We start from the raw sequence: 23,066 nt of genomic DNA on the forward strand, positions 1-23,066 counted from the left end.
GGCAAAATGAAAAGTAGGTGTCAATATCTGTCATAAATTACTGAAGAGTTTAATATCAAAAACACTTTTTTAACACTGACAAGATTTCTGCATTGTTCTGAAATACAGTTCAATTATTTGCATTTTTCCAGTTCTTTATAATATCGAAGATCAAATATTTACTGAAATCAATCCGTGGAACTACTGCATCAAACTTCCGTACATAACCACTTGTTAACATGACACTAAGTTAATTATTAATCAGTTGTATATTAAAATGTGGGGATTACATTACTACCAATAAAATGAGGCAGGTGAGAAATCATTCATAAAAATAGTTATCTCTTTTTCATCTTGTTGACTGGTGTTTCACATTTTTCTGTTGAAAAGTTAGTTTCTTGTTTGTATTTGTCAATTACTGTAAAACATAATCAAAATATAAATATATATGAGCAGTAGTATTTATAATTCCTACACATCAAGTCCTCTTTTCCTAATTATGCTATGGTGTTTGAGTAATTTACTATGCTAATATTTGAGAGTTGGTAGCTTGGATGGCTGGTTTGTGATGGAGAATGAAATCAACAGCACAGGATAAATCACTGTACTGGCTGAGGTTACCATTTAGGTTTCTCCTACTCAACCTTTCCCCTTGCCTGAGCTATGGTGATCTTTCGGTTAAACCACCACCAGCTGACTCTCACAAATCAAAGGCTGGGGATATGTGACTTTACTTTTAAGATTATTATCCTATATGTGTCTATATAAATAAATGTTCCACTTGCTTCAAAAGTCCCATCAGTGTCTATTGTTGAACACTGCTGTCCTAAAGATTTACAAATAGTTCCACAATACTTATACCCTTCCCTCTGTCTGAACAGTTTATGTCTAATTGCAATAAATATTATCTGCTACTCGTCATCCAAATTTCTGAATCCATCCCATTCCTCTGTAGTTGGTTTGATTTTCTCCATTTTTTTAATGAATAACTCTGCTTCAAAATCTTTTCCTAAAAAGCTTGCATTTATATAGCACCTTTAACAGGGTCACAATGGCTTTCAAAAAGACATTAGGAGGCAAAATTTGATACAGATCCAAACAAGACATAGTAGGACAATTGACCAAATGCTTGATTAAAAAGTAATCTTTAAAGAATGCTTTTAAGGAATGGGGTAGATTAGAGACAGTTTTGGTCGTGAATTCCAGGCCTTAGTGCCTGGACAGCTAGTACCATGACCACCAACAGTACAATTAAGATCAAGGCGTGCAAGCCAAAAGCACTGAGTTCTTTGAGGATTGTAGGGCTGGATGATGTTACAGCTTTTGAGAAGGGCAAGCTTGTGGAGGGATTGATATATGAGGATGAATATTTTAATTGTGTTGTTCACCAGGAGCTGATATATGTCAGTGAGCAGAGTGCAATAGGGTAGAGAGACTTTGATGTGAATTAATAATCCAATGTTTATGACAGTAGAAACTGGATGTCTGGCAAGGATGGCATTGTAACAGTTGAGTCTTGAGGCAAAGATGGCATGGAGGTTCTTTTCCTCAAAGCAGGTGTAAGAGAGCAAAAATTAGTGATATTACGGGATGGAAGTAGGCAATCTTGGTGATAAAGTTGGAAAGTTATTGCAGAATCAAATAAGATGCTGAGATTGTGAATGTTTTGTTTCAGCCTCAGACATGGAGAGGAATAGAACCGGTCACTTGGTGGAGTTTGATGTCTTCCGAGTACTGACTTAGACACGGCTGTGTTGGCTTGCGTACTTGCTCATGTACCAGTTATGGTCCTTAAGTGGCATCTCATCCCCTACCACCAAATTTTATCTGTTATATGAACGCTAACAAGTGCTGCCATGTAAATCTGTGAGCATTGTGCCTAGGCTGGAGGTGGAGTTACATTCTAAATGAACATCCTGTGCCATCAGACAACTCTCTACAAAGTACTTCATCTCCTATAATGTTTCTTAACTCCCCCACCCTGTTAATCTCTGACTCCTTCCATCCCACTCCCCAGCCCATTCAGATTGGACTCAAAGATTTTGCATATACCCAGAATCTGTACTGCTCATCTGTGGGGACTGCCTGAACTGTCCCTTTAGTCTGTGACTGTGCCCACATTTCAAGATTCCCAGATAAATGGAAACATCTTTTCAATATCTACCCTGCCAAGTACCCTCAGAATCTTGTATATTTCAATAAGACTATACCTCATTTATAATGATTAAAGGCCCAACTTGTTTAGCCATTCTTGATAAGCCAACCCCTTCATCCTTAGCTAGGCAATGCATTTGATGTGCCAAACAGGGGAAACTTTAATTGTATCATGTTATGCAACAGGTGAAATGTTTCCAGACCCTGAACTACATGGATGGCAGAGAGAAATTTGAAAGAATTGAGCTAACAGAGGTCCTTCTCAACATCGAGACCCAAAAGTCCAATTTTTCAACCATGTCCTTGACATTGAATTGAGATTCTTGTTAGTAGGTGGCGAGAGGTCTATCATCATGGGTTATTATTCATTAGTGTCCTTCTTAGTATGCAACTGATCGCATTAATATATAGACTTACATTCTTCCGCTGGCTAAAGAGAAACTAGATGCTGAGAATTCCCAATATGACAGAGTGAGCACTTGGTAACTTCAGCTCACCATGTGCTCCCTCAGATTTCATCTTGAATGCCTAGCACATCTGAGGGCACATTCAATGGCAGCAGCTGCATGTATCCAAGGACACTGGCATTTGACATGTACCAATCTCTCCATATCATCATTGCATATGTCCAATCCACTTGTAATATAATTTCATCACTGCATTTCAGAATGCATCACAGCTTTGCAATGTTGCTGCAAGGACCATTTGCATACAGGGACGGGCATCCACTGCACAGATCGGACCAGGCTACATTGCAGGGCTGTTTGCTTGTTCTCCCAGTGCACACTCATTTTGTGACTATCTGAATGCTTTCCCTTTTATTGCCTTTTTCCTTCAGCCATACCTTAAGGGCTAAAGTGCTTCTGTCTTGCTCTTTAGTGCAGGCACTGAAAGCCAAGCAGCTTATCATGATTGTCAACATTAGTCAAGGGTGAGGACACATTAGGGCCTGACAGGTTTATTAGATTAGATTAGATTAGATTAGATTAGATTACTTACAGTGTGGAAACAGGCCCTTCGGCCCAACAAGTCCACACCGCCCCGCCGAAGCGCAACCCACCCATACCCCTACATCTACCCCTTACCTAACACTACGGGCAATTTTAGCATGGCCAATTCACCTGACCTGCATATCTTTGGAGTGTGGGAGGAAACCGGAGCACCCGGAGGAAACCCACGCAGACATGGGGAGAACGTGCAAACTCCACACAGTCAGTCGCCTGAGGCGGGAATTGAACCCGGGTCTCTGGCGCTGTGAGGCAGCAGTGCTAACTGCTGTGCCACCGTGCCGCCCACAGCACGGTTTATCCTCGGCTTCTATGGGAGTCAAGGGAAGAGATTACTGGTGTTCTGGCATATATATTTAATATATGTCAGGTGACTGGAGGATAGCTAATGCCATTCCCTTTGTTAAGAAAGGCAGCAAGAATAGGTCGGATAATTACAGATCAAGCTATTCTGCAATTAGGTGGTACATAGAACATAGAACATAGAAAAATACAGCGCAGTACAGGCCCTTTGGCCCTCGATGTTGCGCCGATCCAAGCCCACCTAACCTAGACTAACCCACTATCCTCCATATGCCTATCCAATGCCCATTTAAATGCCCATAAAGAGGGAGAGTCCACCACTGCTACTGGCAGGGCATTCCATGAACTCACGACTCGCTGAGTAAAGAAACCTTGGTAGAAATATTATTCGAAAAATTCTGAAGGACAGGATTAATAAATATTTGGAAAGGCAGAGATTGATCAGGGATAGTGAAATAACTGCACAAAAGTTGGTATCCCATTACCAAGCCACCCTTTATTTACTTGTGCATAGTACACTGGCTGTAGCCAGCCAGCTCGGAGTCAGTCCCCCAAAACTGGGGAAATTCTAAATCCCTTTTATATTGGTCAGCCAGGGTTTCCTGATTTACCCAGGTTAAAACGCCAATCAAGAATCTCGTAGTCAACAAGATCCATCTGGCTCCAACCACTGCATTCCCAACAGCCCCACCCACCCCCTCCACTCCCATAAGTCCAGGGATGTAGGTCTGGTCTTGTAGCTTTTCTTGTGATGTTTTCGCCCCAGGTCTGGTTCCTCTGACTCGGACTCTGACTTAGGTGATGTGTATTGGACCTTAACCTGACTCAAGTCTCCATAGCATCCAGGGACAGTTTCCTCCTTATCTTCTGGCGACAATGGTATTGAAAGCTGCATCCATTTTGGATTCCAAGGTTTCCTCGACAACAGATGGAGGGGGAGAACCTACATTTTCTGGTGGGCTTTCTGACTGTTCTGTGGGGCCAGATATGCTTTGGTCCTGCCCTGTTTGTGAGATAACAGTTTTCAGGTGATCTACATGTTTTTTTCAAGATTGTCTTACCTACTCAAACCTGTAAGTCACGTGACCTGATCTTGCATCAACTGCACTTCGTACACATACAGGCCATTCCCATGGTTCTTACACCAAACTTTCACCCCTGAATTAAAATATCTCTCTCATTTACAGAATGCATGTGGCCAGCATTGGGGTTCCTGCTGTCATTTCATCCTCTTCACCAAGGTCTGGAAATATCAGATTTAATCTGGGGTGGAGTCTTCTCCCCATCAGCAAACCTGCTGGAGCTATCCCTGTTGTTGCGCGTGGGACGGACCCATGAACAGGAATTGGGACAATTTGGTATCAAGTAATGCTGTAGGCTGCTTCTTTAAGCCTGCCTTCAATTTTTGGACTGCTCTTTCCACTGTATCATTGAATGGTAGATGGTATGGAGCTGTCCTTACGTGCTGAATGCCATTCAACTTTAGGAAACACTCGAATTCTCAGGTCATAAATGATGACCCATTGTTCGTGACCAGTACTCCTGGCAATCCGTGTATTGCGAACGATCCTTATAGCTTTTAAATTTTCATCCTTGAGTTTGTTGAATGAACTTTATGCATCCCTAATGACCAGGAACATTGAGACCATGAAAGGATTCACACAGTCAACATGCCACTGACACCAGGGTTTACTCAGCCATTCCCACAAATATGGGGTGCTGCTGGTTGCAATTTATGTACTTGTTGGCACTCTGGGCACTGCCCTACCAATGCAGCAATGTTGGCATCCAATCCTAGCCACAAGACATAGCTTCTTGCTAGCATCTTCATCTTAAAAAAACCCTGATGATCATCGTGGACTTCAGCCAGTATCTGACAACAACATTTACTTAGGACAATCACCCTTGCTCCCCGAGTTACAGACAGACGTTTCTGTGGCCAGCAGCGAAAAATCAGAATGGTGTGTTCCTTCCTTGGTGCCAGGGTCAAGGATGTCTCAGAGAGGGTGCAGAATGTTCTCAAGGGGGAGAGGGGCTAGCAGAAGGTCACTGTACACAGTGGAACCAATGACACAGGAAGGGAAAAGGTTGAGATTCTGAAGGGAGATTACAGCGAGTTAGGCAGGAACTTAAATAGGTCCTCGAGAGTAGTAATATCAGGATTACTCCTGGTGCTATGAGCTGGTGAGGGCAGGAATAGGAGGATGGAGCAGATGAATGCATGGCTGAGGAGCTGGTGTATGGGAGAAGGAGTCACATTTTTGGATCATTGGAAGCTGTTTTGGGGTAGAAGTGACCTGCACAAGAAGGATGGATTACACCTAAATTGGAAGGGGACTAATATACAGGCAAGGAGATTTGCTAGATCTGCTTGGGAGGATTTAAACTACTAAGGTGGTGGGGGGGGGTGGAATGGAGGGAGATAGTGAGGAAAGAGATCAATCTGAGACTGGTACAGTTGAGAACAAAAGCGAGTCGAACACTCAGGGCAGGCAGGGACAAAGCAGAGAACAAGGTTGGACTGATAAATTAAACTGCATTTATTTCAATGCAAGAGGCCGAATAGGGAAGGCAGATGAACTCAGGGCATGGTTAGGTACGTGGGACTGGGATATCAAAGCAATTACAGAAACACGGCACAGGGATGGACAGGACTGGCAGCTTAATGTTCCAGGACACAAATGCTACAGGAAGGACAGAAAGAGGAACAATAGAGGAGGGGGAGTGACGTTTTGATAAGGGATGGCATTACAGCTGCACTGAGGGAGCATATACATCCAGGGAGGTTACTTGGGTGGAACTGAGAAACAAGAAAGGGATGATCATCTTATTGGGATTGTATTATAGACCCCCTAATAGTCCGAGGGAAATTGAGAAACAAATTTGGAAGGAAATCTCAGTTATCTGTAAGAATAATAGGGTGATTATGGTAGGAGATTTTAACTTTCTAAACATTGACTGGCACTGCCGTAATGTTAAGGCTTTAGATGGAGAGGAATTTGTTAAGTGTGTAAAAGAAAAGTTTCTGTTTCAGTATGTGGATCTACCTAATAGAGGAGGTAGGCAAAAGTGAGGACTGCAGATGCTGGAAATCAGAGTCTAGATTAGAGTAGTGCTGGAAAAGCACAGCAAGTCAGGCAGCATCCAAGAAGCAGGAAAATTGATGTTTCAGGCAAAAGCCCTTCATCAGGAATGCCTGTTCCTGCTGCCTGACCTACTGTGCTTTTCCAGCACCACTCTAATCTAGACTCTACTACAGAAGGTGCAAAACGTGACCTACTCTTGGATAATAAGGGAGGGCAGGTGACTGAGGTATCAGTGAGGGAGCAATTCAGGGCCAGCATCCATAATTCTACTAGTTTTAAAATAGTGATGGAAAAGGATATACCAGATCTTAAAGTTGAAATTCTAAATCGGAGAAAGGCCAATATAATTGTTATTAGGCAAGAACTTTCAAAAGCTGACTGGGGGCAGATGTTGGCAGGTAAAGGGACGGCTGGAAATGGGAAGCCTTCAGAAATGAAATAACGAGAGTCCAGAGAAAGTATATTCCTGTCAGGGTGAAAGGAAAGGCTGGTAGGTGTAGGGAATGCTGGATGACTAAAGAAATTGAGATTTTGCTTCAGAAAAAGAAGGAAGCAGACAGGATATATCGAGTGAACCCTTAGAAGAGTATAAAGGCAGTAAGAGTATACTTAAGAGAGAAATCAGGAGGGCCAAAATGGGACATGAGATAGCTTTGGCAAATAGGATTAAGGAGAATCCAAAGGATTTTTTACAAATATGTTAAGGACTAAAGGGAAGCTAGGGAAAGAATACGCCCCTTCAAAGATCAGCAAGGCGGTCTTTGTGTGGAGCCGTAGGGGATGGGGGAGATACTAAACGAGTATTTTGCATCAGCATTTACTGTGGAAAAGGATATGGAAGATATAGAATGTATAGAAATAGATGGTGACACCTTGAGAGGAAGTGCTGGATGTCTTGAAATGCATAAAAGTGGATAAATCCCCAGGACCTGTTCAGGTGTACCCTAGAACTCTGTGGGAAGCTAGAGAAGTGATTGCTGGGCCTCTTACTGAGTTATTTGTATCATCAATGCTCACAGATGAAGTGCCGGAAGAGTGGAAGTTGGCTAACATGGTGCCACTGTTTAAGAAAGGAGGTAAGGACAAGCCAGGGAACTATAGACCAGTGAGCCTGACATCGGTGGTAGGCAATTTGTTGGAGGGAATCCTGAGGAACAGGATGTACATGTATTTGGAAAGGCAAGGACTGATTAGGGATAGTCAACATGGCTTTGTGCATGAGAAATCATGTCTCACAAATTTGATTGCGTTTTTTGAAGAAGTAACAAAGAGGATTGATGAGAGCAGAGCAGTAGATGTGATCTATATACATTTCAGTAAAGCATTCCACAAGATTCCCCATGGGAGAATGGTTAGCAAGGTTAGATCTCATGGAATACAGGGAGAACTAGCCATTTGGATACAGAACTGGCACAAAGGTCGAAAACAGAGGGTGGTGGTGGAGCGTTGCTTTTCAGACTGGAGGCCTGTGACCAGTGGAGTGCCACAAGGATCGGTGCTGTGTACTTTTCATCATTTATATAAATGATTTGGATGTGAGCGTAAGAGGCATAGTTAGTAAGTTTGCAGATAACACCAAAATTGGAGGTGTTGTGGTCATCAAAGAAAGTTACCTCAGATTACAAAGGGATCTTGATCAGATGGGTCAACGAGCTGAGAAGTAGCAGATGGAGTTTAATTTAGATAAATGTGAGGTGCTGCATTTTGGGAAAGCAAATCTTAGCAGGACTTATACATTTAATGGTAAGGTCCTCGGAAGTGTTGCTAAACAAAGAGACCTTGGAGTGCAGGTTCATAGCTCCTTGAAAGTAGACTCGCAGGTAGACAGGATAGTGAAGAAGACGTCTGGTATGCTTTATTGGTCAGAGTATTGAGTACAGGAGTTGTAAGGTCATGTTGCGGCTGTATAGGACATAGATTGGAATATTTCGTGCAATTCTGGTCTCCTTTCTATCGGAAAGATGTGAAACCTGAAAGGGTTCAGAAAAGATTTACAAGGATGTTGCCAGGGTTGGACAATTTGAGGTATAGGGAGAGGTTGAATCGGCTAGGGCTGTTTTTCCTGGAACATCGGAGGTTGAGGGGTGACCTTACAGAGGTGTATAAAATCGTGAGGGACATGGATAGGATAAATAGACAAAGTTTATTTTCCCTGGGGTGGGGGAGTCCAGAAGTAGAGGGCATAGGTTTAGGTTGAGAGGGGAAAGCTATCAAACTGACCTAAGGGGCAACTTTTGCACGCAGAGGATGGTACGTATAGAACATAGAACAGTACAGCACAGAACAGGCCCTTCAGCCACGATGTTGTGCCGACCATTGAGCCTCATGTATGCACCCTCAAATTTCTGTGACCATATGCATGTCCAGCAGTTTCTTAAATGTCCCCAATGACCTTGCTTCCATAACTGCTGCTGCCAACGCATTCCATGCTCTCACAACTCTCTGTGTATAGAACCTGCCTCTGACATCCCCTCTATACTTTCTTCTGACCAGCTTAAAACTATGACCACTCGTGTTAGCCATTTCTGCCCTGGGAAATAGTCTCTGGCTATTGACTCTATCTATGCCTCTCATTATCTTGTATACTTCAATTAGGTCCCCTCTCCTCCTCCTTTTCTCCAATGAAAAAAGTCCGAGCTCAGTCAACCTCTCTTCATAAGATAAGTCCTCCAGTCAAGGCAGCAACCTGGTAAACCTCCTCTGAAACCTCTCCAAAGCATCCACATCGTTCCTATAATAGGGTGACCAGAACTGGACGGAGTATTCCAAGTGCGGTCTAACCAAAGTTTTATAGAGCTGCAACAAGATCTCATGACTCTTAAACTCAATCCCCCTGTTAATGAAAGCCAAAACACCATCTGCTTTCTTAACAACCCTGTCTACTTGGGTGGCCATTTTAAGGGATCTAAGTACCTGAACACCAAGATCCCTCTGTTCCTCCACACTGCCAAGAATCCTATCCTTAATCCTGTACTCAGCTTTCAAATTCGACCTTCTAAAATGCATCACTTCGCATTTATCCAGGTTGAACTCCATCTGCCACCTCTCAGCCCATCTCTGCATTCTGTCAATGTCCTGCTGCAGCCTACAACAGCCTTCTATACTGTCAACGACACCTCCAACCTTTGTGTCGTCTGCAAACTTGCTGCCCATCCTTCAATCCTCTCATCCAAGTCATCAATAAAAATTACAAACAGTAAAGGCCCAAGGACAGAGCCCTGTGGAACACCACTCACTTTCAGGAAGAATATTTTCCTTCTACTACCACTTACTGTCTTCTGTTGGCCAGCCAATTCTGTATCCAGACAGCTAAGTTCCCCTGTATCCCATTCCTCCTGACCTTCTGAATGAGCCTACCATGGGGAATCTTATCAAATGCCTTGTTGAAGTCCACATACAACACAGTCACAGCTCGACCCTCATCAACTTTTCTAGTCACATCCTCAAAGAACTCGATAAGGTTTGTGAGGCATAACCTGCCCCTCACAAAGCCATGTTGACTGTATTTAATCAAGCCATGCTCTTCCAGATGGTCATATATCCTATCCCTCAGAATCCTTTTTAACACCTTGCAGATGAAGGACGTGAGACTTACTGGTCTGTAATTGCCAGGAATTTCCCTATTTCCTTTCTTGAAGAGAGGAATTACATTTGCCTCTCTGCAGTCCTCAGGTACAACTCCAGTGGAGAGCGAGGATGCAAAGATCTTCGCAAGTGGCGAAGCAATTGCATTTCTCATTTCCCAAATCTGGTCTGGGCCTGGCGACTTGTCAATCTTAATGTTTGACAAAACTTTCAGCACATCAGCTTCCTCTACCTCTATCCATTCCAGCATGCACACCTGCTCTTCAAAGGTTTCATTCACTACAAAGTTCATTTCTTTCGTAAAGACAGAAGCAAAAAACTCATTTAGGGCTTCCCCTACCTCCTCAGACTCCACACCCAAGTTCCCTATGCTATCTCTGATCAGCCCTACCCTTTCTTTGACCATTGTCTTATTCCTCACATAAGTGTAAAATGCCTTTGTGTTCTCCCTAATCCGTTCTGCCAAGCCTTTCTTGTGCCCCCTCCTGGCTCTCCTCAGACCATTTTTGAGCTCCTTCCTCACCTGCCTGTAATCCTCTAGAGCTGAGCTTGACCCTAGCTTCCTCCACCTTATGTAAGCTACCTTCTTCCTTTTGATGAGAAGGTCCACCGCTCTCGTCATCCAAGGTTCCTTTATCTTACCACTTCTTGCCTGTCTCAGGGGGACATATTTCATCACTCACAACAACTGTTCCTTAAACAGTCTCCAAATGTCTATAGTGCCTTTACCATGGAACAATTGCTCCCAGTTCCTGCTTCCTAACTCATGTCTAATCGCATCATAGTTTCCTCTTCCCCAATTAAATATCCTCCCATTTTGCCTAATCCTCTCCTTCTCCATAGCTATGTAGAATGTGAGGCAGTTATGGTCATTATCACCAAAATGCTCTCCCACCACAAGATCTGATACCTTCCCCGGCTCATTTCTGAGCACCAAGTGGAAGTGGTGGAGGCTGGTACAATTGCAACATTTAAAAGGCATTTGGCTGGGTATATGAATATGAAGGGTTTGGAGGGATATGGGCCAGGTGCTGGCAGGTGCGACTAGATTGGGTTGAAATATTTGATCAGCATGGACAAGATGGACCGAAGGGTCAGTTTCCGTGCTGTACATCTCTATGATTCTATATTGATTAGGGAGTGCAATGATGTGGTTTACATTGACTTCAATAAGGCTTTTGACAAGGTTCTACATGGAAGATGTGTTCATAAGATAGGAGCCTATGGGATCCAAGGTGAGTTGACAAACTGGATCCATAAGTGGCTTACAAATAGGAGGTGCAGAGGAGATTCACCATGATGTTGTCTGGGATGGAAAGCGTCAGTTATGAGGAATGAATGGATTGACTTGATAAATTTATTTTAGAGCAGAACAGATCAAAGTGGGAGCCTGTATGAGGTATACAAAATTACAAGAGGCATAAGACAGAATAGATCACGAAAATCTCTTCTCCATGGCTGAGACCAGACGGCAAAGTATAAGGTGAGAAGCAAGTGGTTTAGAGGAAATCTGGGATAAAAATCATCCTGAGAGGGTGGTGGAAGCAGGTATTATTGCAGCATTTAAAAAGGATCTGGGTGATGATTACTTAACAGTGAGTACCCTACCCCCTCTACCCCCCACCCACACTAACACCTCGATATATTTGGTAATGTTAATACCACGTATAAACATATAAAACTATAAAATTACAGTCTCAGCAGATAATAATTAAGTATAGTAACACAAAATAATAGGGGAGAAACAACCCCGCTCTAAAAGAAAGATATAAGGTCGGACAAGGCAGACACTCCTCCTCACCTGAATCAACGAGACCACCCGGCCTATATATATATAAAAAAAAGGAAAATCGCAAAGTGGAGAACAAATACGCCCCCCCTCCCTAGCCCCCAGAGATAATATTAAGCAATAAAGGTAATAAGAGAAAAAAAAGGTAAACCGGGGAAGCGCGGGGGGGGGTGGGCTCAGAACAACTCTTACAATTTATTTAAGAGAGGCCAAAACTTCCTTGGCCTTCTCTGATGATCTGAAGTTACAGACGGACCCTTTGTGGCTAAAATATAGCGTCGCTGGGTAGCGCAGGGAGTATTGAATGTTTAAATCCCTTAAAACGCTTCTTCATTTCATCAAACGCCCTCCTCTTGCAGACCAAAGCTGGGGAAAAATCCTGAAACAGCATAATCTTGGATCCTTTGTAAGTCATGGCTTGGGGATCTTTCCTGAGATTTCTGGAGGCTTCCAGGAGTATTTGCTTCTCTCTGTAGCACTGCAGCTGGAATAGGACCAGGCGGGGGCGCTGGTCCGACTCGGGCCTGCATATTGCAACCCGGTGGGCCCATTCTACCCTTATCTGGCCTTATCCAGCCTCCAGCTTCAACATCCGAGGGGAGCCACTGCTCCAGAAACACTGCAAGCTAGCCTTCCTCTTCCCGTTCGGGAAGGCCCAACAAATGAATATTTTTTCGACAACCTCGAGAATCGAAGCCGTCGATGTGATCTTCTAAGGCTCGGACTCGCTGTTCGAGAGTCCGGACCCGACCGATTTTGCAGTAGCCTTGGAGGTCGCTGCCTTTAGCTCCGCCCCTCCGACTTGATGTTCGATTTTTTTCTATGTCTCGGTTGTGCTTTTGCAGCGCAACCGACAACGATTCCCACCTGCTCCTGGACTCTTCTATAAAGGCATTGATCTTCTCTTCAAGCTGCAGCTGTGGAAGGTGGGGCAAGGGCTCCTGTGTGCTGTGAACTGCGGGCATTCTTTCCCTTAGTCATTTTAACAGAGCACCAAATACTCAAGTTTGGTGCAAAATGACTAGCTGTATTAAATAAAAGTTTCTTAAGTGATTTGGCAGGTGTGGTGGAGGCGGGCAGCCCACTTTGCCTGAGTCTTGGGCAGAGCACTACAGACTCAGACTTGCTGGGTCGCCGCCATCTTGGATCTCCCCGGGTGATGATTACTTCAGATGCCAGGGCATAGTAGACTATGGGTCAAGTGCAGGTAAATTGAATTAGTGTAGTTTGCTGTTTGTTGGCTTAGACATGGTGGGCTGAACAAGCCTGTTTCTATGCTGTATCACTCTGTATGTTGCTATACAGCAATGTCACATCTTATCGTCTCACCTACAGCATACACCAGGAGCTAATACAGCAAACATATTGCAAGTGTGATAACTGAAGAGTTCACAACTCCAGGTCACAGTTTAGGGATATAAAGCACAGGCCATTTAGGACTAAGCTGAGGAGAAATTTCTTCACCCAGAGAGTAGTGAGCCTGTGGAATTCTCTGGCACAGAAAGTCACTGAGGCTAAAACACTGAACATTTTCAAGGAGGAGTTAGATATAATTCTTAGAGCTAAAGGGGTCAAAGCATATGGAGAGAAACAGAGAACAGGGTACTGAGTGGCTGATTGGCCTACTCCTGCTCCTATTTTCTAAGTTAAATGAAGTCAGTCATACATTAAGAAAACTGACCCTTCAGTGCAACTCATCCATGCCAACCAAGTTTCCAAAATAAACTAGTCCCACTTGCCTGTGTTTGGCCCAAATCTCTCTAATCTTTCCTGCTTATATACCTATCCAAATGTAATTTAAGCATCATAATGTACCTGCATCTATTACTTGTTCTGTTAGTTCATTCCACATATGAACCACCCTCCAAATGAAAAAGTTGCCACTGAGGTGCCTTTTGAATCTTTCTCCATTCACCTTAAAATATGCTCCCTAATTTTGAAAACCCCCATCCCAGAGAAAAGATCATTGTTATTCACCTTATCCTTGCTTTGGCTGCCTCAAGGGCGTCATTGGCCAGTTGTTACTCTATAAACCCAGATTGCCATGGAGGGAACAAAAGATGAATATTGTCTCAATTTTTCTTTTTTATAATTTATGTAATGAAAATGGTGCCGGATTGTGGTGACTCATAGATGTCTCACTGTATTTTCATAAATACAAGTGACAATAAATTGCCATTCTATTCTACCCATGCCCCTCATGATTTTATAAACCTCTATAAGGTCCTCCCTCAATCTCCTACAGTCCAGTGAAAAAAGACCTAGCCTATCCAGTCTCCCCTTATAACAAATCCCAGGTCTTATCCACAATAGTCTCAGCAGTGAAGGCAAGCATGCGAAACGTGGTTAGCACTGCTGCCTCACAGCACCAGGGACCCGGGTTCGAGTCCCACCTCGGGCACCTGTCTGTGTGGAGTTTGCATGTTCTCCCCATGTCTCATAGGTTTCCTCCCACAATCCAAAGATGTGCAGGTCAGGTGAATTGGCTATGCTAAATTGCCCATAGTGTTAGGTGCATTAGGCAGGGGTAAATATAGGGTTGGAAAATGGATCTGGGTGGTTACTCTTCAGAGGGTCGGGTATGGACTTGTTGAGCCGAAGGGCCCGCTTCCATACTGTAAGGAATCTAATGTAAACACCTGCTCAACTACCTTGTCTACCTGTAACACAACTTCTAAAGTACTGCATACCTGAACCCCTCGTTTCCTACCACCCAGGGCTCTACCATTAACTGTTTAAAACCTGCCCCTGTTTGTTTTATGAACCAAATGGCTATGTCCCCAAGTTTATGGGGAGTGGTCCTCAGTTCAGTTATAATATGCTGCCATTAGTCAGTAAGCCCTAGTGTAATCACTCAACGGCAACCTCTGATATCAATCCAAAATAGTCACTAGGCTACTAAGGGCAGTCATGGGAAGGATCCTCTCCTCAAAGGGGATGAACAGTCACCCCACTACCCATCTTGGCACTCTCTGCCCTGCTATGAGTGCTGCAGGTGGGATAAACGTACTGAGATATCCCGAGTGAGTGATTAGGGGTGTCAAAGCTACACAGGGTTGTGGTCTGGGGAGGATTAGGTGAGTAACATGACTGAAGATGCTGCAAGTAGTCGTGAAAGTGGTAGAGCATGAACCACTCGTGGAATAGGAGTGCAGTAGCAGAGAGAGAGAGAGAGAGAGAGAGAGAGTGTGTGAGGTTGCAAAGAGAAGACAGTGGCATTTTCTCTGGAAGAGCACAGAAGGTCACAGAACTTCCTACAACATTGCTGTGTGTTCCATTTGAGACCACACTGATCTAGGTAGCAACCTTGCATCATGCTGACAAGATCTGGTGAGTTGGCCTCCTTCACTGCTCCGGCGGGAAGAGGATTGCCCTCTCATGCACCGTGTTGATCACCAAAACTTCCAGATCCTTGTCCACAAAACATTGCAGGATAGTTCAAGACTGCCAGCACTTGAGCAGGTACACAATAGCATTTTAAATATGGAACCAGCTGTTATAATGCCAGAATGGAATTATCATCGTTCAAGAGAGGTGTCAAAGAATGGTATCTTCTAATACAGTTGAGTTTGGGATAATTTGTAGGAAAACTTACTAGGTCCCACAGAGAGAACCCTCCATGATACTTGATGAAAATTACATTTAGTCGATTTCTATTAAAGTTCAGCCCAACGTGTCCAAGTCACTGCACGTGCAATTGGGTAGACCACTCCCCCACCACATGAGTGCAATCTGTTTTGCACCTCCGTAGCTGTTGATATCTACTGGTACATCAATTGCATTCCTTGGAATTGAATCAATATGTGTGTACATTAATCAAATAGGATTATTTAGAATGTACCTCACAGAAGCAGACTGCTAGGCCCAACAAAACCCTTCCATGCTGGTGTTTATGCTCTATTCAAAATTCTTCCCATCTTTCCTCTCTAAATTTTATCAATGTAACTCTCCATTTCATTCTCCCTCAAAAGCTTGACTTACCTTTAGAGAAAACTTCCCTATGAATGCAAACATTTCTAATTAATTCTATGGAAACTTTTCATTTGCTTTAAAACATCATTCCGGCCATCCATCAATCTTTCCTTACTGGAAGAACAAAAGTATGTCATTATTAATATTTAAAAGATTGTTAACATTGAATTATTATGAAAACTGAGAAGATGGTTGAACTATTTTTTAAAACGGTTACTGGGGACTTCAAAAACACACTTAGTGAAAGACACGGGTGACTTAAACTAAGCATACAGTTACGGTCTGATAGGTCCAGCAGTTCCACAGTCTATTTTAGGATATCGTTTGGGGCTAAGGTGGTCTGTGTAGCTTGTTGAAAAAAGGCATCCAGCTCATCCTTTTGCTATATTCCTGACAAAACCCTTCTCAGAAAGGGAGAGAACCCATTGTGAGAAGTTTACAAGGAAGTAATAATACAACAATTATCCTGAAAAGCTTCTGGATCAATTCTTCTCCACGTTTCCTGAATAAACTACTTTTGAAAAAGATTCTAGTGACAACTTCATCTGACCAATGACAAGTATTGACTGACACTCACCAGGAAGATAGACTGAAAACCATCTAGAAATTTTCATATTTTTTAAAATGAATTAACAATTATTTGGCAAAAGGAGTTTTGTCAAGTAGGTCTCTGCAGAAAAACTTGTTAAAATTCTTCTTTAACTGTTACTAGTGTTAAAAGATACCAGAAATGATTACAGTACTCCAATTATCTCCTAATTCATGTCTATATATGTTCAACAAAATTTTTCTGCTTGTAGTTTTACCCTTCCAGAAATAAACCCTAATACTTTGTTTTTCTTTTAATGGTCATATTAACCTGTGTTACTTATTTTCCAGGGAGTATTTCCTTATTGTTCAGATCAAAATGTATTATATCATAATTATCGACATTGCGTTTAATTCTCCAATATCCTTTTTTCCAAATTTGTTAACACCATTCTGTATTCCAGATGATTACATAAGATCGGCCACACAGAAACAGCTTAACTAGACCATGCTGGTGTGTGTGCTCCATTCAAGTCTTCACCCATCTTTACTCACCTAAATCTATTCATCACCCCTCTGTTCCCTTCTCATCTGGCTTACCTAATTTCTTTTTTAAGTATACACTTATGATCAACTTAACCATTCCTTCTGGTTGCAAGCTCTACTTTCATGCCACTTTTTGGGTGAAGAAGTACCTTCTGAGTTCTCTATTGGATTTCTTACTATTTTATATTAAGGCCTCTAGTTACATTCTTCTCCACAAGAAGAAACTTTTTCTTTGCACTCATATTCTCAAAATTTTCATAACTTTAAAGACCTTTATTAGATCACCCCTTAGATTTCTATTTTCAAAAATAGAAACACAAGAATTTCTTATGTCATCCATGTAATTGTTTTCTATGCTATCTCCGTTGCCTCAATATCCTTTCTATGATGTGGTCATCAAAACTGCACCAAGTGTGGTCCAAACAAAGTTCCATACAAGTTGAATAGAATTTGGTCCACTTCTCAAATCTTCTCCTCTAGAAGTCAAAATAGTCCTTGGTTTGTCTTTATTAGGACCTTGCTAACCTGTGGAACAGCATTCAGTGCTTAGTATACACGGACTTCTAGATTGCTTGGCTCCTCTAATTCACCAAGACTTTCATCTTTGAAATAACAAGTGATATCCCTAATTTTCCTCCCAAACTGGAATATAGTTGTATGATTGCATCTACTCAAAAACAAATCATTCATCCTGTGTACACTGATTGCATCATTTGCCTCCATCTTTTCAATTTGTTGACTTGTGAAATCCTAGCTACTGCTGATTGGCCAGCTAACAATCAATCAGATAGAAAGCCTTTGGACCAATATGCAAACGGCTTGGAGGTTTTCTGAGTACTACATGATTTGGATGTTAAAGACCAGCAGGTTATCCTGGGTCACTACAACAAATATTCCTTTCTAACCTTATGAATTGAGATGGTATCTCACTAATTAGGGTTTGTCTCTCTAAGTCCTGTTCATAAAACTCACATTTGATTCCTCCATTTTGAATATGTAATGAGACTTCCTGCAGCAGGTGACAATGGTGAGGGAGGGTGCTGATGAGGGTTGTTAAATCAATTGTGCAATGATCTTGACCAGCAGGTGGCAAGGAGGGGTAGTTAGAATGATGAAATATATCCTCTTTAGAAGAAAGGGTGTTTTTGGTGGTAATTGGTCCTGATGAGAAAAAGGGAGCATTCCTCAACTCCATGTAAACAACAGTCTTCCTTTGTTAAATACTGTGAATAGTTCCTTGTTTGACATGAATTTTCCTTCTTGTTTGTATTGACCTGACACCAATGGAACAAAGAATTCTTGCTCATGACCTTTGCTCTGTCCATGTTTTCAAATCTCAGATTACATCTTTGACATAGCAGAACCACAGCACCTAAGGTAGGAACCTAAACAGATTTCAGGGAACACCTGATGATCCAGCAATTGAAGACTGTATTAAGAATGCTCAGCTATTTATGGCATCTATGGGCCTCAATGCGACTGAGCAGGCACCATTTGTAATGAAGCATCACTGTGGGAAGACTGTTTGGGATATACAGTACTGGGAAGTGGAGCAAATGTTCCAAGAATTCAGCAGTGAATCTTTGAGGTACTGACAAGAGTTTCTAGGGACAGCAGTAGTCTGACAGTTATGGCAGAGGATTTATGAAGGCAAACAAGCTGAAGGGGAGGACCTGGTGAAGTTGTTTGATTGCATTGTCCTCCTGGATCTCTTCTTCAAATTGATCAGGGACAGGATACTGATGGACTGCCTAGTAAAATAAAAGAGGGATGGGAACATACAGATAGAGTTTAGGAGGCTTAATAGTGACAAATCTTAATTACTGTTCTGTGAAGCATATGATCACATCATCAAGATCATGGGAAAAGATTGGGTCCTAAGATCAGGAAAGAGACTGTCAGTGTGGATAGGGTTGTAGACCTCAGGCTGAAGAAGCAGGTCAAACAAATTGCTGTATAACAAGTGCAGCCCTACTCCTTTAAGACCTACCTCCAAGGTAAGCCCGATGGTTGATCCAACCAAGGGATGCTCTTAAGAGGGCTGGGCACTTCAAATATAACTGCCATCAACAACACCAATGTCACAAAGAACGGAGACCATATCCAGCGCACCAGCTCTCCTTTCTCATCAGACGTAAAACGTGGACTTCTTACCATGAGCTAGGGTGAGAGAGTGGGGGAGCTTAGAGGTTCCTACAGCAAAAGACACGACCATATGTAGAAAGATAGGGACTTGTCCTCCAAAGGGAGTGAAATTTGGCATATAACAAACATGCCTACTTGGCATAGGGTTGGAGATGTCAGCCATTACTCACTAGTTTTTCCATCAACATCTTGCTGAGAAGTGCAAGCTTACTGATCTCTTCACTGATTAAGTTTGCCTCAAAGGCTCTGGATATCCCCTATCAGAGCTACATTGAGCTCTCCCTGCCTGTCCTCAATCACACTTTTCACAGCCTGTGGTTTCTGGTTAGTTTGTGACATGATCAATAATGTAATGGAAGCAAGGAAGTTGAGAATACCTGTGATGTTGGGGTTGAATCTGGGTAAAATCCTGGAAAACAAGTATGGTGACTGTTGTGAGCAGTACATTATAAGATTTGGTAGACAGGGCACAAGAGTCTTTGACCTTGCCTCACGCAACTAAGGTATTTCAGCCTGTACAGGACCCTAAAATTGTTCACGTAGCAGGGAATTGAACTTCTTTTTACCTCTTTGCACTATCATTGTCCTTCGAAGCTCATGCCAGCTGTTGCCAACTGCATAAAATCAGACCTTGCTGGAGTATCATGTGTCACATGTCGCAGAGTTTGTACGTAGTGTAACTCTGGGAGACACCCTTGTCACTGTGGAAGAAAAGGGTAGGTTATCCACGCAGATGATCAAGTTCAAGTAAAAAGATGTTTATCTCCAACAAAGAACATCCATATGTGTCTTTAAAATTGCCAGTGTTATGATAGTAGACTGACTGGAGGGTGCATCTCTAACCTCATTTTAAAGATACACACATACAAGTTGGAAGAGATCCAGTGGAAGCAACTTGTTTCTAATCTCACCAATTACAAGATACTTTCTTTAACCAAAATAAAGACATTGGTCACTGTGATCTGATAAGCCACAGGATTGTTATGCCAGATGACCACTTAATGAAGGTTCCTTACCACAGGCTTGCAGTCTAGGACTATCTGCAGACATCTTTGGAGCAACATGTCATGAGTTGAATCAAGTCTGTATGTCTCCCCATTAACCTTCAAGAAGAAGAAAACTGGAAAATTGAAGATGTCTATCAAGTACCAGGTACTCAAGTCATGAAGATGTTTATCTTCTATATAGGATTCAGGAAACATTGCCTGTTATCAAAGATGCAATTAATTTCTGTGATCTCAATTTGGCCTGCAGCTGTTACCAGTTACCCATGCACGAACAAGATATTAAAAGACTAAGTGTTGAACAGGCTCCAGTGGCTTTTATGAACACACAATAATGCCGTTTGGGCTCTATAATGCCCTACCACTTTAATGTGTATCTTTGGCAACTTCAATATCCAACCCCTCATTCCATATCTGGACAACACACTCATCTTTACTTTGGTATGTGTGGAGACCCTTGCAAGATTAGAAACTGCCATAGCCCACATGCTGCAGTTAAAGAAGTGCGAACTTTTCAGGGCTAAACTATGATATCTGGAGCACTTTATTACCAAGGAAAGCATTACTTCGGACGATAAGAAAATCCAAGCAGTACAGGAATGGTGCAAGTCTAAGATAGAGAATGAACTGCAGTGGTTCCTTGTCTATTTGGCTCCTACAGGAGGTTTACACAAAGCTCTGCACACTTGGCTGTCCCACTCCATGATTTGCTGAGAAATTCAGACAGGATTGGCTGGGAAAGACCTATGAGGAATGATAGATTCAATTGACAGAAGTTAACTTGACCCAAAATAAGAAAGCGACTTCACCCTAGTGCAGGATGCCTGGTCGACAAGAGATATGCATAGGTCCTTGCTATGCATCTTCCCCAGTATTAAGGAGGCTAACTATATTTGTGTAATCACTTAAATCCTCAGCCAGTTCATGCAAACCATTCCGATCTCTGACTAAAAGGCTGTAATTATAGCCAGAGTATTACTATCTGATCTTTTTGCCTGTTTCAGTGTTCAATGTTGATTAACAATAATCAAGGTGCAACTTCGTGAGCAAGATCCTGCGGGATTTCTGCAAGGTTTATGGCTTGCTAGAACTGTACCACCCCCTACAATTCAGAGGGCAGTAAACAGCGTGAAGGATTACCACCTGTGCATCTTGTCCCCTAAGAGTAAACAGAAGTGGTCCAGATGGATTAGATAGATACCCTACAGAATGAAAACAGGCCCTTCGGCCCAACAAGTCCACACTGACCCTCTGAATAGTAACCCACACAGACCCATTCCCCTGCTCTATATTTACCTCTGACTAATGCACCTAACAATATGGGCAATTTAGCATGGCCATTTCACCTGACCTGAATATCTTTGGATTGTGGGAGGAAACCAGAGCACCCGGAGGAAACCCATGCAGACACTGGGAGAATGCGCAAACTCCACACAGACAATTGCCTGAGGTGGGAATTGAACCCGGGTCCCAGGTGCTGTGAGGCAGCAGTGCTAACCACTGAGCCACCATGCCACCCTAATCATTAAAATCCACTCAACCCCAGGAACTATAATATTGTTTTTTTTGTTGATGAAAATTCCTCAATTACTTTTGTTTTCAAATCCAATGGAGCCACCTGTGCATGTCCAATAGCATGGCCCAGGAAAGTGACTAGGGCATTGGCAAATTCACTTTTAGTTAGGTTTACCACCAAGCCTGCCTCCTGAAGTTGATCAAACAAGTCTGATAAATGCTGTAAATGTTCCTTCCATGAGTGACTAAAAATCACCAGGTCATCAATATACACCAAACAGTTGAGTAACCTGGCAATGATCTTATTAGTCAGTCTCTGAAATGTGGCTGGAGCGTTTTTCATACCAAATGGCATGACTTTGAACTGATATAGTCTATTTGGCATTGCAAAAGCCAAAATTGCCTTTGCTCTCTCTGACAGAGGTACTTGCTAGTAGCCTCTGAGCAAGTCCAACTTAGAAATGTAAGTTGCTTGTCCACTTTTTTGACACAGTCCTCCAATCGTGGAATTGGATATGCATCAGTCTTTGTAACAGCACTGACTTTGTGATTGTCCACATGTAATCATTGGGTACCATCTGGCTTTGGCACCATGACTATGGGTGAGCTCCAGTCACTGTGATTATGCCATCTTTGATTATGCCATCTTGGACCTTGCACTCTATCTCCTTCTGAACCTGTGCCAACTTTAGAGGGCTATGCCGAAAAGGATGTTGCTTAATCGGAGGAGCAGCTCCTATTTCTACTCCATGCACAATTAGGTTAGTAACTTCCCAGTTTATTTCCGCAAATCTCCCATATGATAATAATAAGTCTTTCAAGTCATTTAAATTTTCTTGTGGAAGGTAACTCAATAATTTATCCCAATTTTTGACAACTTCCCCCTTGTCCAATTTGCTTTGAGGGATGTCCAATTCAGAATCCTCTGAACTTGGTTCCTCCTGCTGTGCTGTAATCATCAACACCTTCTCCTCTTGCTTTCCTTCCCTATCAAAATACCTTTTGAGCATATTCACATGACACAGCCTGTGAGATTTCTTCCTGTCTGGAGTCCTTACCAAGTAGTTCACCTCAATCAATTTCCTCTTGAATTGATAAGGTCCACTAAACCTTGCTTTTAAAGGCCCACCTGTTACTGGAAGTAACACCAATACCTTACCCCCAATTGCAAAATTGCAAATTTGTGATTTCTTATCTGCATTCTTTTTCATTGCATGCTGTGATACTTTTAAATACTATCTGGCCAACTCTTCAGCTCTATTTAATTGTACTCTAAAATTTGACACATAGTCCAAATGGGTGGTCTCTGAATTCTGACTTATTAATTTCTCCTTAATCAATTTTAATTGTCCTCTTACTTCATGTCCAAAGATTAACTCAAATGGACGGAATTTAGTCGATTCATTTGGGGCATCTTTGATCACAAATGGAACTACCTTATTCCAATCATCTG

General features: G+C 42.4%; 1 protein-coding gene across 1 annotated transcript in view; it reads right to left on the reverse strand.

The window, feature by feature from the left end:
* Positions 1-332: 332 nt before the first annotated feature.
* The window catches only part of LOC140492197 (putative ammonium transporter 1), a 128,796-nt gene continuing 106,062 nt past the window's right edge, over positions 333-23,066 (reverse strand). The window contains exon 8 of the mRNA XM_072591073.1: positions 333-397. Coding sequence (XP_072447174.1) covers positions 395-397 — 3 coding nt within the window. The 3' untranslated portion in view covers positions 333-394. The remainder of the gene's footprint in view (positions 398-23,066) is intronic.

Source organism: Chiloscyllium punctatum, chromosome 20 (assembly GCF_047496795.1).
Source record: "Chiloscyllium punctatum isolate Juve2018m chromosome 20, sChiPun1.3, whole genome shotgun sequence".
NCBI lineage: Eukaryota > Metazoa > Chordata > Chondrichthyes > Orectolobiformes > Hemiscylliidae > Chiloscyllium > Chiloscyllium punctatum.